Here is a 17243-nt window from a genome sequence, read left to right as displayed (position 1 = left end):
AATAACACTCCAGGGTAGGTTTTCCTGCTGCAGGCTGGGCTGACTTTGGGGTTCCAGCCAAACTGTCCAAGTGTACCCCATGAGTTTGCACAATCCACCATGGACCCCTCTAAGAGTCGCCCAGGACGAGTGAGATGTTCTAGGGTCCCCATGACTCTGCCAGTCCCAGCAGCAGCATCATGTTGGAGGTGGGGAGCCAGGGTGTCCAGTGTCCAGCACTGTCTTCACCCTCTACGCCTGACTCCATTCTCCCACATGCCCACAAGCTGCTCCTCCAACTTCCATCCTTTGTGCATCTAACTGGGCCAGGAGCTTGGAAGTCCTTGAGAGCCTGGGGTTCTTCAGGCCAATGCTGCTCTCTTCTTTTTTTATCGCTTCCTCCTCTGAGACAGCAGATTGGGTCTGGAGCCTCCAGGAGACTTGCGCTGCCACTGAGCTAAGTGGACTCGGGATTTGGCAATGTCCCTGTGAATAGAAAGAAATTTGCCTTAGAATTTGTACACCCAGGCCTTGGAAACAGTACAACCAGAACATCATAAACTCAACTCTGGGAAAGGCCCTACCTATAAAGGCAGTGAGGTCTGAAGCCAGTCTTCCCAAGAGGATGTTAGACCCAAGCTCACATGGCTAAGTGTCACAACTGGAGCATAGGCTTGAGTTGGGACGTTTCCTAACTATGTGAACATGAGGTGGGATTTGAGGTGGGCCTTCTCTCCATCAATATCACTATGAAGATACAAGAAGAGGAGCAAGGGGAGATAACATGGGAGAGACTGTTTAAGGCCAAATTATGGAAGGCCTTGAATGCCAAATTTAGGAATTTGGATTAAAGAGAAGTTCCTTGAGGGCAGAGACTATTTCTTTCTTTTTTTTTTTTTTCTTTTCTTTCTTTCTTTCTTTCTTTTAACCCCTTGTGCCTAGATTTTTTTTTCTTTTTGGGCTGGATGCATCATTTCATTGGTGTAGGGATCCCTGAGATGAGGAAACCCTCTCTATCAATACAGATCGGTAATCACTCTGAAATTCAGAGTCTGGGGCCACTGAGAGGTTAAGTGAGCTGTCCAGAGCCACAGAGCCAGAATTTATCAGAAATGGGACCAAATCACACTCTTTTTAACTCCAAGGCTAGTGCTGTATCCACACCACAGCTGTCTCTATACCTAGCTCTAATAGGTAATTCAGTTCAATGAACATTATTAAGCTCCTACTATATTCCAGGCACTGTGCTGAGAAATGGGGATACCAAAAGAGGCAAAAGACCTGCCCTCAATGAGCTTAATAAATGTTTGCCAAATTCAATTAAATTGACATGTTCCCATGGATGATGGGAACTCTGGACGGATAGCCAAGGAAAATTAACAAGTCATTGAAGAGAACCACAGAATCTCAGAGGCCAACTAGTCTGATGTGAAGACAGATCTCCTCTACAACGTTCTCAACAAGTGGTCATCCAAACCTAGTTTGAATAGCTCCAGAAATGGAGAGCTCACCATCTCCTGAGCCACCCCAGTCTTAGAATGGCTCAAATTGTTAGGACTGAGTTTTTTTAGGAATTAAAAAAAATTATTGTATAGACCTAGTTCCTGCCTGTCTGCCATTTCAATTTAATTGGAAAAGCATTTGTTGTTCCTACTACAATGTGCTAAGAACTGTGAAGGTACTTGGGATACGAAGACAAAACTGGGCATGACTTCCCTCAGGGAGCTTATATCATCTGGGCGATCCTATAACCTGTACACGAAAATGTGAATACTATATATGGTTATTTATCTATCTACACTTGTACATATGTGTATTTACAAAGCATGTCTGTAGATATACATATGTATATATACATATACACTAGATATACATACATGTGTTATATATATGAAATAATTTTGTGGCATGTGGGGGAAATAGCTAAAAATTACGGTTGACTGAAAAGCCATCTCTAAAAGGGAGACTTCCCCTCATTGCTCCCAGTTTTTTTCTCTGGGGCCAAGCAGAACAAATCTCATCTACTTTCCATGGTAGCTAGGTGGCTTAGTGGATAAAGCCCTAGACCTGGAGTCAAGATAGACCTGAGTTCAAACCCAGCCTCAGAAACTTACATAACTAGGTGGCTTTTGGCAAATCACCTAACTGCTCTGAGCCTCAGTTGTGTCATCTGTGAACTGGGGAATAATAGTCCTTCCTTCCCAGGATTGTTGTAAGGAAAAATAAGAGAATATTTGTAAAGCACTTTGTAAACTTTAAAGTGCTAAATAAATGCTAGTATTATTCATTTCCACATGAGAGCCCATCTAATACTAGAAGACATTTTCACAGCCTCCCTAAATCTCCTCTTCCTCAGGCTCAACACCTCTTGGTTCCCTCATCCAGTCCCTTATGAGCTAATCTCTGCTCTGCCCTCTCTGGACCCAGTGACCTTCCCAAAACTTGGCAGTCAGACTGCTCATGGAGCTGGAGATGTGCCAACCAGAACTGGGCCAAGCAGGACCATCAGAACTCACCTTAGTGCCCTGAGGAGCCTGCTGCTTGTATCTGCCCTTGTGTCTTGAAGCAGAGGCGTTGCTGAGGGCTGGCTGTGGGAGGGCATCTTTGGCTTAGCCAGAAGGTACCTGAGGGAGAGAGGGTCCGTGTGACTGGTTCGTGCTAGGGACACCTAGCATCAGGCCTAGTTCACCAGGGAACTACCAGGGGCAGCCCTAGCGCTGGGCAGGTCAGGCAGTTTGGGAGCTCCAGCCCTTGGCTACCCAGAACACTTGAATGCTTCCCTGCACCTGAGAACCGTCCCAGGTGTGTGTGTATTCACTGGGAAGTGGAGGGGAGCAGAGGGAGAAGGAGGAAACCCTGAGTTACCAGGAATCAAGAATCTGTTTTCTGTTTCTAAAAAAGGAAGGTCATTCCTTATCCTTCCCATAATCTGTCAACAAAGGCAGCATCCGGCATGGGCTGCCTCCCCTAGGCCAATTGATCTGCGTGTTCTCTCCAGGAGAGAAAGAGTAGTGGATTTGAAGTCAGCAGAAGTGAGTTCAAATCCCTTTCCTACCACTTACTACCTTCAGCAATTCACTTAACCTCTCTGGACCTTGATTCCCTCATCTGTAAAACGGGTGGTTGGACTAGCTGGCCTCTGAGATCCCTTTCTGCTCTAAATCTCCAATCTTGTAATGCGGTAACAGAGATGGTCAGAAACAGCTCTGTGACCTTTCAGGTGCCCGAAACAGTGCCCAGGGAGGATCTACTCCTCCATCAGCCCCTAACATGCGACCCTACATGGTTGTTTTTTAAATGCTCGTTGGTTTAAATTGACTTGACTTTTTCTTGTTTTACAATGAGGAAACTGAGTCACAGAACATCAGTGGGGTGCATGAAGCCTCAGAAGAGCTTGTAACAGAGCTAGGGGTCAGAGTGACTCCTGACTCCTGGCCCAGGACTCTTCATGAGAGTGCACTGTATGTCCTAAGCAACCTGTTCCTCAAACTCTCCACCCCTCTACCACAGGCTCCTGAGGACTTCCTGGAGGAGGCAGAAAAAGCTAACAGTTCTAAGATCCCCAGGACCTCGATGACCATTCATTTGTGTAATAGAGGGCGTTTCTAGCCTTCGCACACAGTGGAGATCATGCTACACTTAGAATCAAGAAGAGCTGAGTTCCAATCCTGCCTCAGACATACTATGGGATCTTTGGCAAGTCACCCTCTGAGCCTCAATTTCTTCATCTATAGAATGGGGGTAGTGATAGCACCTACCTCCCAGGGCTACTGTGCTCTGCAAACCTTCAAGCACTATATAAATGCTATATGATAATAATAACTAGCATTTATACCCTTGCTGTATGTCAGGCACTGTGCTAAACACTTTACAATTAGTGTCTCATGTGATCCGCCTAACAACGCTGGAAGGTAGATGCTATTATCCCCACTTTACAGATGAGGAAACTGAGGCACACAGAGGTTAAGCGACTTTCTCAGGGTCGCAGAGCTAGTGAATGTCTGAGGCTGGATTTGAACCCAGCTCTTTCTGACTCCAGACCCAGCCCTCTCTCCATTGGATCACCTAGCTGCTGTTACTTATTGTCGTTGTGGTTCTTTATTATCATCGACAACCTCCTCCCTGCAGCATCTTTGTGAGACAGATGGGGCTTATTAGCTTCATCCACTCAGAGGGGTCAGGTGACTTGTTCAAGGTCACACCGCTAAGTGGAGGACTTGGGATGAGAAGCCTGCCCGGATCCCTCCCCTTGCCATTGAGCCTCAGGCTGCTCATCAGATCTGGTAGGAGATCTTGACATGCTCCCCACATTCTCTCCCCAACTCCATCCCCCAGTTTCTACCTATAAAAGCCCAGGAAGTCATTGCTGAGGAAGCTGGGTCCCAACCCCCCCCCCCACCCGGATGTGGCCTGACCTTTGCTAAGGCTAATATTCAACCTAGGCTCCCTACTTCCAGAATAGGGTATTAACAAGAACCCTGCAGCCTTTAAGGGCCAGCCTGTGGAGGATAGGACAGCTCCTGGCTGCCAGATAGAGAAGATTCTGCCGTTGAGTACAGAAGGGTGCCTCAGCTCTGTGAGGTGAGCCCCTCCCCTGGCCTCCAGAGTCCAGCCCCGCTCTCAGCTTTGAGGCCCAGAGCACCCCGGTATTGGTCCCTGCCTGCAGCAGGCCCTCACCTTGGCTGAGAAAGGTGACAGAAGGTGGCACAGGTGTGGTCTCTGGAGCTGGCACATTCACACCTGCTCAGGGCTCGGCGGCGGCGTCGCCTTGGCGGGTTTCCCAGGCCATAAGGAGTGGTCTGTCTGTTAGCACGGGAGAAGGGGAAGGAAGAGAAGATGAGAGGGAGAGGAGACAGGGTGACAATCCAGTAAGCCAGGGTTCTGTGAGTAAAGGGATTTGACAAAGCACCCTGAGGTGGCTGCCAGCAGGGGAGCCAAGAGAATGGAGGAAGCCTCTAGTCGGAAACAGGTAGGTAAAGAGGGCATAGATACCTCCCAAGCTCAGGAAAGTACTCTCTAACCCATGCTCCACCCAGCTCAGGCTTCCTTTTCCCTGGGCCCCTGCTGGCACACAGGAAGTGGAGAGGGCTTGAGGGTATTGGGGCAAAGACCTGAGAGGAAGGTTCAAATCCTACATTGGAGCTTATTCCCTGCATTATCTGAGGGTCATAGGGTCATGGAAGGAGATCAGATCCTATCTAGCCAAACCTCATTTTACAGATGAGCAAACCAAGGCCCAAGGAGTTTAAATGACTTGCCCAAAGTCAGTCACACAGGTAACAGGTAATTCGTGGTGGTGGGATTTGAACTCATTTTATGTCCCCTGGACTCAATTTCCTCCTCTGAAAAATGAAAGGATTAGACTAGATGGGCTTTGAGCCTTTCCAGCTCTACATTCCAGGGGGATAGATCAGTGGCCTCAGAATCTTGGGCAATCGACTACTAGCTCTGACCCTGACTAGTTGTGTGACCACGGATGAGCCACATGACTCTCTGGGGCCTCAGTATTCTCATCAGTGCAGTGGGGAGAGGCAGGCTAGATCCTGGGTTTAGAGAGGGAAAAGACCTTAGAGGTTCATCTCATCCAATCCCCTTGTTTTACAAATGGGGAAACTGAGGTTAAGTTGCTCAAGGCATCAGGTAGGAAGTATCTGAGATGGATTTGAACCCAGATCTATTCTAAGAGTACTGACAGCTCTGAGCCTCAAGCATTCTATGAACAGCAGAGGGAGCCCAGGCTTGGCCCCAGCCATTGCCCCAGGCTATATTTGAGAGCATTCTCCAACTCGTGGGTGGCCACCTTCCCCAGCAGGCTCAGGTCAGGGGTCAGGGGCTGCTTGCCTACATTGGCTTGCCAGTCTGTGCCTTCTAGTGATTCAGGGCTCCTAGCGTAACCTTATCATCTGCTGGGGTGGGGGAGGGAGGTGCAGTAATTACGCAAAGGGTCACCGATCAATCAAGCATTGATTAATTATGATAACAGTGATTTAGCAGCCCCAGGCCAACCCTCTCCCCGGTGCACAGAAGGGAGAATCAGCAATTCAGCACCTCTCCCAAACCCACCTCCGGTGGGGCATGCTGGCTCACAGACAGGGCTCTGCCTTCTCATTACTGCCGGAAAGAAAGCAGCCAAGTTCCCTGCCGAGTTTCTCTCTCAGCTCTCACCCTGGCAAAGAGGGAACTCCTGGCAACCCAGGTGAGCCCACACCCAGGGTGCTGGGCCTCTGTTTGGTCTGCCAGGGCAGAGACAACAGAGTCACGTGGGGCAGCAAGGTCGCCCAGGCTGGGCTGGCAGTGAGCTGGCTGTGGGTGGAGAATGGGCAGTGAACAGGGCTGGCTTTCTCACAGTAAGGGCTGGGCCAATCTGGGCTGGGAGACAGTCACTACATTTTGCAAGATGGTGGTGTGTGTATGTATGTTCTGCATATGTGTACATGTGTGTCTATGTGTATGTGTGTCTCTGTGTGTTTGTGTGTGCATGTGTTGTGCTTGTGTGTGTCTGGTGTGCATGTGTGCATGCATGCGCGTGTATGTGTTGTTGTGTGTGTATGAATTCCATGGCCCGTGGTGGGACAAAGAAAGGACAGAGTAGTGTTAAGTCTGGTTCAGAGTAGTGGGGTAGAAGCCATGCTCTCATAGCTCACAGACCCACAGAAACTGGCCTGGCACTTTCTAGCCACAAAGTTGGCATTCAATGTAGCCAGAGTCACTTAGATAGCAAGCAGGGACTGGCAAGGACACTGTCCAGCAGTAAAAGGATTTGGGCTGGGATTAAACATCCATCTATATGGAAGCTAAGAGCTCCTTCTTGGTCAGGTGGTAAAGACTGCCTTTTGTAAATATGAAGAAAGCCACTTAGAATCCTAGACTGTCCCAGCAGGTATGGGTCTCAGAGTTCATCTTGTTTATTTAGAGAGCACTATAGACAGAGCACTGACCTGGATTCAGGAAGACCTGAGTTCAAATCCAGTCTCAGACTTGCTAGCTATGTGGCCCTGTCCAAGTCACTTAAACTGTCTGCCTCAGTTTCCTCAACTGTACAAATGGGGATAATAAGAGCACCTACATTGCAGGATTGTTGTGAGGACCAAATGAGATAATATATGTTCAGTTTTTTGCAAACTTCAAAGTGATATATATATACGCTAGCTATTATTATTAATATGATTAATTGTATTAATTATATGCTAGGATTATTATTTACAGATCAGAAAACTGTGGCCCTGGAAAGGAATGGACTTGCCCAAGGTCAAAACTTCAAGCATGTAGTCGATCCACACCCCAGGTCTCTGGACTCTTGGCATTATTACCTCAGTGGGGTAAAATAGAAAAAGCCCTGAGCTTGGAGTCCGGAGACCCGAGTTTGAACCCCAGCCCTGACATTTAAGATCAGGGGTCAAAGATTTAGAACTAGAAGGAACCTCAGAGCTCGTTTAGTTCAACCTTTTCATTTTACGGATGGGGAAACTGAGGCTCAGCATAGTTAAGTGGTCTGCCCAAAGTCACACAGAGAGTAAGTAGCACAGCATTAGAACCCAGGTCCTTTGACTGAATAGCCATGATTTGAGTCTCGGTTTTCCCATAGAGTAGGGATAATCACCCACACAGTATCTACCTCAAAGGAGCATTGTGAGAAAAATGCCACAGAAGTAAGAGTTGGCATTAGTAGCAGTAGTATTAGTAGTATTTTCTGGGGCTTTGAATTTTGGGACTCTTTCTGGCTTTTTTCTTCTTTAATAAAAATCTGCCAGCAAGCAAGCCTGATCTAAAGGCCAGATCCCAATGGGAGCCATGGCTCTCTCTAGCCTCTCCATCCCGACCCTCACACAGTTAAGAAAGCATCATCCAAATTCACCAGCTTGCCACGGGTGCCCACTTACCCTGGCGTGTTCACCCAGATGATGTCCAAGTGGCAAAAGTAGACACATTCCTTGTCCAGCCAGCTGTTGCAGGAACATCGCTTGATGCGCAAGTGGCTGCTTCGGGCTCCTGCGGCAGGTGCGGATCCCAGAGGCAGATGGCCCTTCCCTACACAAGCAAACCAAGGATTGGAGAAGAACAACAACTCACATGTCTATGGTGCGCAAAGTTTCCAAAGTGCTTCCCTCATAGTCACCCCCGGACTGGGGAGCAGGAGTACTACTTCTCTCATTTTACAAGGAGGAGGCAGTTTAGGTAGGGTCCATGCCTTGTCCACCATTATTTGCCAAGCTAACGACCTGCCTCCAAACAGGACTGTTTCTACTGTACCCATGTCTCTCCAGGAGAAATGGGTCAGGTGTGGTGGCTCCTCCCTTAGCCACCCCTGGAATGTAAACGGGGCTGGAGCCTCCCTGCAGAGGATTAGGGCCATCCCGGCCTGCCTGGCAGGTCTTATTGTAGCAGCCAGCAATGTGCCGGCTCTGTCAGGGCTATAAAGGCCCTCCCTTGCATAATCTAGGAAGTTAGAAATTCATGCCACAGCCCCAAACATTAAGGGAAGGGGTAACACCCATGCAATACCTACGACCAGGAAGCAGGCAGCAAGAGACCCCAGGGAAGGAGGCATTGCTGATGCCTGTTGCATGAGCATCCAGGAAGGAGGGGGTGGCTGGCCACTCACTTGCCGGCACACATCTTTACATGCATTCATGCATACACACAGCACTCAGAAGAACCTTTGGCCAGGATCAGGGAACAGCCCATTCTATGCAAATGGACACTCCAGTGCGGCATCACTGCTGGCCCCAGCTTCTTCCCAGGGCTGCATTCTCCCCCTCCCCAACCCCCAGTTTGTGCACTGGCCACAAGGGTGCAAGAGGAAGCAGAGCCCTGGGACCTTGTGCTAGACTAGGTGGTCCCTATTCTCCCAGCCACTCAAGTGGTAGGCTGCTAAAGTCCCAAGGGAGTCCCTGTAAGTAGAAGGCTGGATTACAGCCTCATGAGATTAATTTATGAAGGGAGATCAAAGCAAGGGTGCAAAAGCAAGGGGCAGCTATGGCTGGTGGAGTGGGATAGAAAATGCAATCAAGACAGTAGGAGAGAGCCAGACACTGAGACAATCGGAGCACGAACAGCCGGGGAGGGACAACAGATGCACAGACATAAAGGGAGAAGAGACCAGCGAATACAGGCAGATGCACAGACAGCCAGAGACAGGTAGACACAGAGAAAGAGCATATGGACATGCAGAGACACAGAGAGACAGGCACAGAGACACACACGGACAGATGCGCAGACAGGAAGAGAGGGTGAAACACAGGGACAGACAGATGCAGACACCCAGAGAGACAGGCAAGGAGACACACAGACAGATGCGCAGGCAGGGAGAGAGTGAGACATAGAGACAGGCAGATGCAGACAGGCACAGAGACACACAGAGACAGATGTGCAGACACCAGAGAGCGAGGCACACAGAGACAGAGACAGATGCAGAGACAGAGAGAGACAGGCACAGAGACACACACGGACAGATGCGCAGACACGCTAGGAGAACGGGGCACACAGAGACAGAGACAGATGCAGGGACAAACACGGACTAAGACAGATGCATAGACAGTGACAGGCGCAGATGCACCGACGGGCAGCAGCTCCACATGCACAGAGAGCTTCAGAAAGACACGCAGAGAGAAACTCAGGCAGAGAGAGACACAGCGGGTGCGGAGTCAGGGAGAATCTCTGATCACCAGGGATGGCGAGAACCAGGCGCATGCAGAGAGGCGCAGGGCCCAGGGGTGAGGGGGGCAGGGCGCTGCGGGGATCACAGGCTAGGTTCCCAGGCTCGGTGCCTCTCCTGGGTGCTGAGCTGGGAACCGGATCTCACCTTCGTGCAGGACGAACAGTAGGGTGAGCGCCACGGAGCACCAGCGGACAGACGGGGTGACCATGGCGAAGCCAGGAGCAGCACTGGGAACGAGATATCTGGAGGGAGAGCGCGGCTGGCAGGCTGGACTGACGGCAGCCACCTGTCACTCTCAGAGCCAGGAGCCCTCTCTGAGCGCCCAGGCTGCACCTCTCGGTCTCTTATAGCCGCGCGTGCGGGGAGAGCGCCCCGCCCCTGCCGTGGGCTGGGGCTCGCCCTGCAAACCTGGCTCTCGAGCCAGTCCGGGCAGCCCCCCCTCCTTCCCCTCCCACCGGGCTCATTCCAGCACCACAGCTCACCCAGCCCGCGCCGCCTCCCCTTCCCTCCCCTCCTTCCCCTCTCCTTCCCTAGGCTCCCTGGCGCCCTGGGCCCCAGGAGCTCAGCACCTCCCCGTGCACCCTGGCTCACCAACCGATCTGTCCACATGCTGGTTGGAGGCCCCGGGGTGGGGGTGCAGGGCAGCGAACTTGTCCTGAAAAGCCCATGGGACTTCCAAAAAGATCTGTTGAGACACACTGGACCCTGGGAACTCTGAGCCTCAGTTTCTTCACTGGTCAAGTGCTGGAGTTGAGTGGGATGATCTCTAAGAACCGTTCCAGATTTGACTTTCTATTTACATGTTCTAAGGTCTCTCCCAGGCTTGGCCTGCTAAATGCTAAATGTAAGGTTCCTTCTAATGTTCCACTTTTTAGATTCCAAGGTCCCTTCTATAGCTAACATTGTAGATTCTGAGACTCTTTCCAGATCTGACACTCTGTGTTCTGAGACAAGGGGTTCCAGATCCAGGAATAGATTTCAGGAGGTTTATGAACTTGAAGGGAAAAAATCCTTATTTTCCCTAACCTTTGGCTCTGTAATTCTCTGTATTTTTCTTAGAAGGGATCCATACACTTCACCAGGCTGCCAAAGGGAACCTTGACACATAGAAAAATGAAGAATCCTTGATTTAGTGGTCTCTTTCAGCTCTGACTTTCTTTGTTCTGTATCCTAAGAACCTTCCCAGTTCAGACACACTCCCTAATCCTGTGATTGGGAGATGGAGAGGGTGAGGAAAGTAGATGGGGGAAAACCTCCTCTCAGATGATGAAGGGGCAGGGCTTCAGGAAGGACCCTGGGGATCTGTAAAGCAAAGGCTTCTTTCAGAGCGTCCCTCAGGAAGTTAAAACATTCCCTCACTAGTGGAAAGAACACTGATCTGAGAGTAAGGAGGCTTGGCTCCCTTCCCACTGACAAGAGGCCAGCTCTAATGCCCATGTGCCTTTATACAAACCACTGCTTCTCTCTGGGCCTCAGTTTCTCAATTTGTAAAGTGTCCTAGCCACCCTATTAGATTGTAAGTTTCTTGAAAGCAAGGAATATATTGTTTTTCATCTTCTTTCTCCTAGGGCTGAGAACAGCATCTGGCACATGCCAGGAAATCACTGTTTGTTGAATTAAATTGAGAGGATTGGAAAATCTTTGAGGTCCTTTCTAGTTCAAACTTTCTCAATTTGCCTCAGCTATGGCAGGGGCCAGGGAGGGGTGGGGGAAGGAGGGCTTGTTGGAGAGAGAAGAGAATTGTCAGGAAAGGCTGGGGAAGGGTGTAAAAGAAGAGAGAGAACTTAAAAGGGCAGGAGATGAAGGAGAGAAGGGAATCTAGAGGAAGAGGTGAGTTGGGGGGTGGGGAGCTTCAGGGAGAAGAGGAGGATGTTCTGTTCTGTCTACAGGACAGAGGAGGAGCTATAAGAGAAGGCTAAAAAGTGAAACCCCAAGGGGCTGCAGGAAAGGGAGAGGGAGGCCTAGGGCTAGGTTGGGGGAAGTCAGATTTTCAAGGTTATCCTCAGAAAATTTTGCCCTATTAATTTTTCTGCAGCCGGCCAAGAGCCCTACATGGAGGGCTTCCAGCAAAGCAACATCAGATCTAGGTCTCCTAAGAGAAGAGATTGGCATCTACAGTTCAGAAGGAAAGGTTGAGGTCTGCTTTTGCATGAAGCCTAGAAGAAAGAATTTTATTTCTATAATTCTTTAAGGCTTAAAGCTCTTTCCTTGCAGCAGTCCTGGGAGGGAGGGACTAAAGATTATTATTCCCATTTTAGAGATGACAACACTGAGGCCAGCAGAGGTTAGGTAACCACTGGTAAGTGCCAGAGCCAAGAATCAGATCCAGGTTTCCAGATTCCCCCTACTCACCAAATGATGCCACGGCTGTCTTTATAATGGTCTTTGGGAAGACTTGAGCTAAGGAGAAAAGATATACTGTCTGAATGACTTTCTCTGAAAAGGAAGGATCTGAAGGACAAAGATCATTCCTCACTCCCAGACTCATCCCCTAGATTTGCATGGACATGAAAGATAGTGTCGCAGTCCTGGGGATAGGGCTAGGGGAAGTAGGGGACAGGGAAGGACTTCCCAGTAAATCCTGTGGGGAAAGGATCTGCCCATTGAGGAAGCCCAAAGATAGATAAAAGGGGTTGTTGGGTCTGCATCTGTGATGTGATGTCTCCTTAGAGACAGCTATTCCTGTTCCTTGGAGCTCTACTGTGGGGAGAACCAGGCCCTGTGGGCTGAGTCGGGAGGGGAGCCAGGCCTACCCCACTAGGCTGACCCTAGTGCATCAATAACTTTTATTTGCCTCTGTCATTTATGAGGGAGTGTTTATGGCAACAAAACACAGGAGATTACAATTCTTCTAGATAAAGAGGCAGCTAGGGAGCATAGTGAATGGAGCCCTAAGTTTGGAATTATTCAGGGCAACCTGAGTTTGAATCTTACCTAAGATACTTGCTTACTAACTGGCCCTTAATGAGTGTTCTCTCTATTCTCTTTATCTTTCTTTCTCTCCCTCCCTCCCCTCTCTTTCTCCTTCTCTTCCTCTTCCCCCTCTCTCCTCCCCTCCCCTCCTTTCCTCTCTTCTCTCTTCCTCCTCTTCTTCCTTTCTTCTCTCTTCCTCCTCCTCCTCTTCTCTCTCTGCATGTCACTTAACCTCCCTGTGCCTCAGTTCCCCCTCTGTAAATAATGGGGTGGAACCAATGCTCCGTGGACTCTAAGATTCATTTTGGCTCTTAATCTATGATTCTCTGATCAACCGTGTGTGTGGTGTGTGGTGTGTGTGTGTCCCCATGTGGGCAGGATGAGCCTGGTTTGGCAAACGTGGACACCACTAGACAGCAGTGTTCTGGCACAGAGCATTTAAAAAGGAGAGTGTACCTGGGCTGAAGTGAGGAAGAAGGTGGGCCTTCCTTGGGCGGGGGGGGGGGGGGGGGGGGGGGGGCGTGTTGCAGTGTGCCTAATGGTGGGGTTGGGAAGCCTAATCCAGCCCAGGCAGCTTGGCAAAGGGAGGATGCAGGGATAGGGCTCCAGGACAGACAGACCCAGGAGCACAACAAAAGCCGCTAACCTCTGACTGCTGTTTCAGCTAGAACCGTGAGCTGCTAGAGGGACCCTGTGTCTTACCTATACTTTGTTATCCTCGGTCTCAGTTCAGGACTCTGTATGCAGTGAGTGATTAATAAATGCCCATGAAATTGAATCCAGAAGTTGCCCATCTTACCCAGCTTGCCCTGCTCTCCCCATTTCTGTACATGTTTTCTGTACACCTCCTCATGCTGGGCATATGTTCTCCTCCTCATCTCCCCCTACTGAAACACCTTCCTGGTCCAGTTCAGGTGCTGTTGTCTCCTCATGAAGCCTTTGCTGATAATACTGGAGAGAGGAGATACTGGAAGCAGAGAGACCAATAAACTGGGCATGTTTACCCTGAAGAAGAGAAGACTGGGGTCAGAGAGGCATGAAGGGCAGGAGTGGAATGGACAGGGCTTGCCCCAAAGCCAGGAAGATCAGAGTTCAAGTCTCACCTCTGACACATCCTGGCTGTGTAATCTGAACCTCTCAGTTCCCTAGGCAACTCTCTAAGACCATCAGTTACCAAGAAGGTGGCTGCCTTGCCTTGGTAGAGTGAGCTTCCTCTCCTGGGAGTTCCCGATGCCAGTGAAATAGCAGCAGGTTCAATCCTGGTTCCTCATGTAGAATAGGGATTAGCCAAATTCTGCTTGGCTCCAGAGGGCAGAAACTGGGAGCAGAGATAGAAGTTACAGTTTTCCTAACTTTAGGTTACGAACAATGGAGGCTGTCCAAAAGTGCTCCAGGAAGTAGTGAATTCTTGTCATTGGAGGTCTGTAAGAGTCAAGTGAATGACTCTTTGGCAGTTATATTGTGGTGAGGAATCTTGGCCAGGTTTAGTTTGGTCCTGAGTATCTCTGAAGTCCCTTTACACACTGGGATTCTGGAATCCCCCAGCAGTGAAAGTGATCTCTCTCTGCCTAAATTTTCCTAGAGTCCTTTATCTGGATCTTGCCTTTGTCCTTAATCCATACTACCTTATTCCATACTTATTTGTGTATATTTTATATCTTGTGTATATTTGTGTACATTTTATATCTCTTAGACTATAAGCACTTTGGGGTAGGGAACATGTCATTTCTCATCTTTGCATGCTTGGGACCAAGCATAGAGCCAAGTCAGTGCATAATAGATGCTTAATAAAGCTAATAAGACCATTAGATCATAAGCTCTTGAGGGCAGGGACTGTCTTTTGCCTCTTTGTAGCCCCAGCACAGTGCCTGGCACATAGTGGGTGCTTAATAAATGTTTATTGAATTGAGTGGATTAGACAGTGACTGATAGAGTCTGAGCTAGTTGCTCTGAGGTCTCTGCCCCAATTCCTGTTTTGCTTCCAATGTGCTGTGTGACTTTGAGCAGCTCCCTTCCCCTCTCTGGGACCCAGTAACGAGGCCTCTTGTAAAGAGAAGCTCAGTGTGAAGACAGAAATCCTTTCAGGACATGAGGAACCATGGCAAAGCAGGGGGAGGGCCAGAGTGAAGGCTCCTTAGCGTCTAATCTTGGTACAAAATGCTTCCAGCCTGGGGAGGACAATAGGAGAGCTTGAAGCCTAGAGTCTGGGAAACATAATATGTGACTTAATTGCTAGGAGAGGAGGGGAGGAAAGCCTGGCCCGGCTTGGAGGGGGTGACGCCACCAGCACTGGCAATACCAGCTCACTGGCCCCCAGAGCCTTGTAGTGGGATGGACCTGAGATCTGGGCCGGCCCGGCCCAGCTCCGATTTCTCCACTTCTGTCCTGCTCCAGGTGATTGGATGAAGAAAGCATATTCTTGAAATGGAGATGGCAAAGCTGAGCCGACTAGGCCTTATAAGACAGAAAAGTTACGGGAAAAGGACTCATGCTATTGGAGAGAGGAGACTTCCAGGTAGAGGGAATTAAATGGAGTTAAATATACACCCTCCAGTGCCTGGGTGCTTTCGAGGTCCATGTGGGAGCTAAACAAAGGGGCAGGAACATGGGGAGCTTATGTCTACCAGAACAAAGATAGGATTTCTTTGCACCCAAAATAGTTTTGGCTCCTAAGTGCCAAAGGGGGTGGTGTCCTGAGAATAACCTTGGAGAGAAGGATGGTTTGACTGAAAAGGCCCTGGCTTTTGAGTCAGAAAACATGGGTTCTAATCCTGACTCTGCTTTTTATTTAGGCTGTGTGACCTTTGGCAGTTCACTTTCCTGCCATGAGTCTCTGTAAAATGAAGGGATGCAGTTAAGCATCTCTGAGGTCCCTTTTTCTAACCTGTATATATGTTTTGTATGTAATTGGTTGTTTTTTGCCTTTCTTTGTATCTCTAGCTTAGCATAATGCCTGGCATACAGTAGGTGCTTAATAAATGCTTGTTGACTGAGTAAATTATTGGAAGAGGATGCTGTGTTCTTAGAGTAAGAATCTGACCTGAACACATTCATGGTCTGGGCTCAACCGTAAGGACCCCATGATTTCCTAAGAAGGCTACACTGAACCCTCTTCTGTGCCTGAGGGATGACTGGGAGAGGAAATGACTCCAGAGGTTCAAGAGACTGACTCCCTTCCCCAACTCCTCTCTATAGGTGGGATTCCTTAGTATCCATTAGGGTTTGGGGAGGCAGATGTCACAGGGCCAAAGGGCACATAACGTTGACTAACCCATGGAGAAGGGCCTGGTAGGCTCCTACTGTCCCTTCACAAATATGGACAGTAGATTCCTGGAAGAGGCCATAGAGAATATCAAGATTCTGGAGAAAGAAGGTCCTTAATGCCTTGCTAGGTAATCAGGACGGGAAGAAGTGGTGCTATCTGTTTGGGGACTACATTTCCCTTTTCACTCAGCTAGGCTCTGCTTCCAAAAGAACCATGCTCCTCCAAATCTCACTATACTGCATTTTACAGCCAGGGACATGAGACCCAGGGAAGGAAAAGAATTTTCCAAATTTACATTGCTAGTAAATTATGAGGGTAGGGAGAACCACATGAACTTACACTCACACACTTAGCATCAGGGGTTTCATCTTCAGGTCTGGGGGGTTTCAGTGCTGATCCAATGAATCCCCCCAGGCAATGAAGACATTAGGTCCAGAGGTGCTGTTATGGAGGGAGCAGGAGTGAGGCTCCCTGCCTCATAGGGAAGAGTGGCCAGAGAGGACCATTTCTATAAGGTAAATAGCATGATAGCTAGGTAGATCGTGAAGCCAGCGGTTTGGTCTCCATGTGCCATTGGCATCTGGGAACAGAAAACAAACCAGGAAAATGTCCAGGTGCTCTTCAGGGTGGCTTGTGGAGCAGGCACAAAGACCTAAACTTGAGAAGATGCACGTGGTGGGCAGAGCCTCTGCCCAGGTGTTGAAACATCTGGGTTCTAGGCCCAGCTCTGTTCCTGGCTCAGGTAATTATAGCTAGCATTTCTATAGCGCTTGAAGGCCTGCAAAACACTTTATCTAGGTTAACTCAAGCAAGCCATTTTCTTTTCCAGTTAATTTCCTTTATTAATGAAGGTGTTGCCAGGAGATAAGTGGTCAGAGGGGTATGAGCAACCAGTTTTTAGGACATGAACATCCTTATGAAAAAATGCTCTAAAGCCAAAACATAAGATAAATGTAAATTAAAGTCATGCTGAGAGGCAAAGGTGATAAATGACAGACAGTGTAGAGAGAAGGGTCCATGGGGACTCAGGCACACCAATATGCCATTGGTGGGAATGGTGACTCAGTGTAACATTTCTGGAATACAATTTAACCACCTGACAGAAGTCACTAGAGTGAGTGCCATTTACTCTAGTGATCCCACTGCTGGGCATTTACCCTAAAGAGACCAAAGACAGAGGAGAAGGACCCACATATACCAAAAACTCACAGCAACACTTTCTATGTTAGCAAGAAACTGGAAACAACAAGACAGGCACCCACTGATTGGGCTGAAAAAAAAGGTGGTATGTGGAGTAGCATTGGGCTGTAAGGTAAGAGACGTCTAGATAAAGTATTTATTGAGTACTGACTATGTACTAGGCCCTGTACTAAGTGCTGGTAATACAAATACAAGTAAACAAGACAGTCCCTGCCTCCAAGGAGTTTA

At 48.9% G+C, this 17243-nt stretch overlaps 1 protein-coding gene across 1 annotated transcript; it reads right to left on the bottom strand.

The window, feature by feature from the left end:
- Positions 1-204: 204 nt before the first annotated feature.
- LOC118840280 (endothelin-2-like) lies at positions 205-9845 on the bottom strand. The gene is made up of 5 exons (XM_036747757.1): positions 9782-9845; positions 7860-8007; positions 4657-4782; positions 2496-2603; positions 205-465 (listed from the first exon to the last, which is right to left on the bottom strand). Exons 1-5 carry the CDS (start codon positions 9843-9845, stop codon positions 369-371), a joined length of 543 nt encoding a protein of 180 aa, XP_036603652.1. The 3' UTR covers positions 205-368.
- Between the last annotated feature and the right edge of the window lie 7398 nt (positions 9846-17243).

This window comes from Trichosurus vulpecula, chromosome 2 (genome assembly GCF_011100635.1).
Source record: "Trichosurus vulpecula isolate mTriVul1 chromosome 2, mTriVul1.pri, whole genome shotgun sequence".
NCBI classification, from domain to species: domain Eukaryota; kingdom Metazoa; phylum Chordata; class Mammalia; order Diprotodontia; family Phalangeridae; genus Trichosurus; species Trichosurus vulpecula.
The sequence above is the reverse complement of the archived record's forward strand: the minus strand, read 5'-3'. Positions and strand labels throughout refer to the sequence as shown.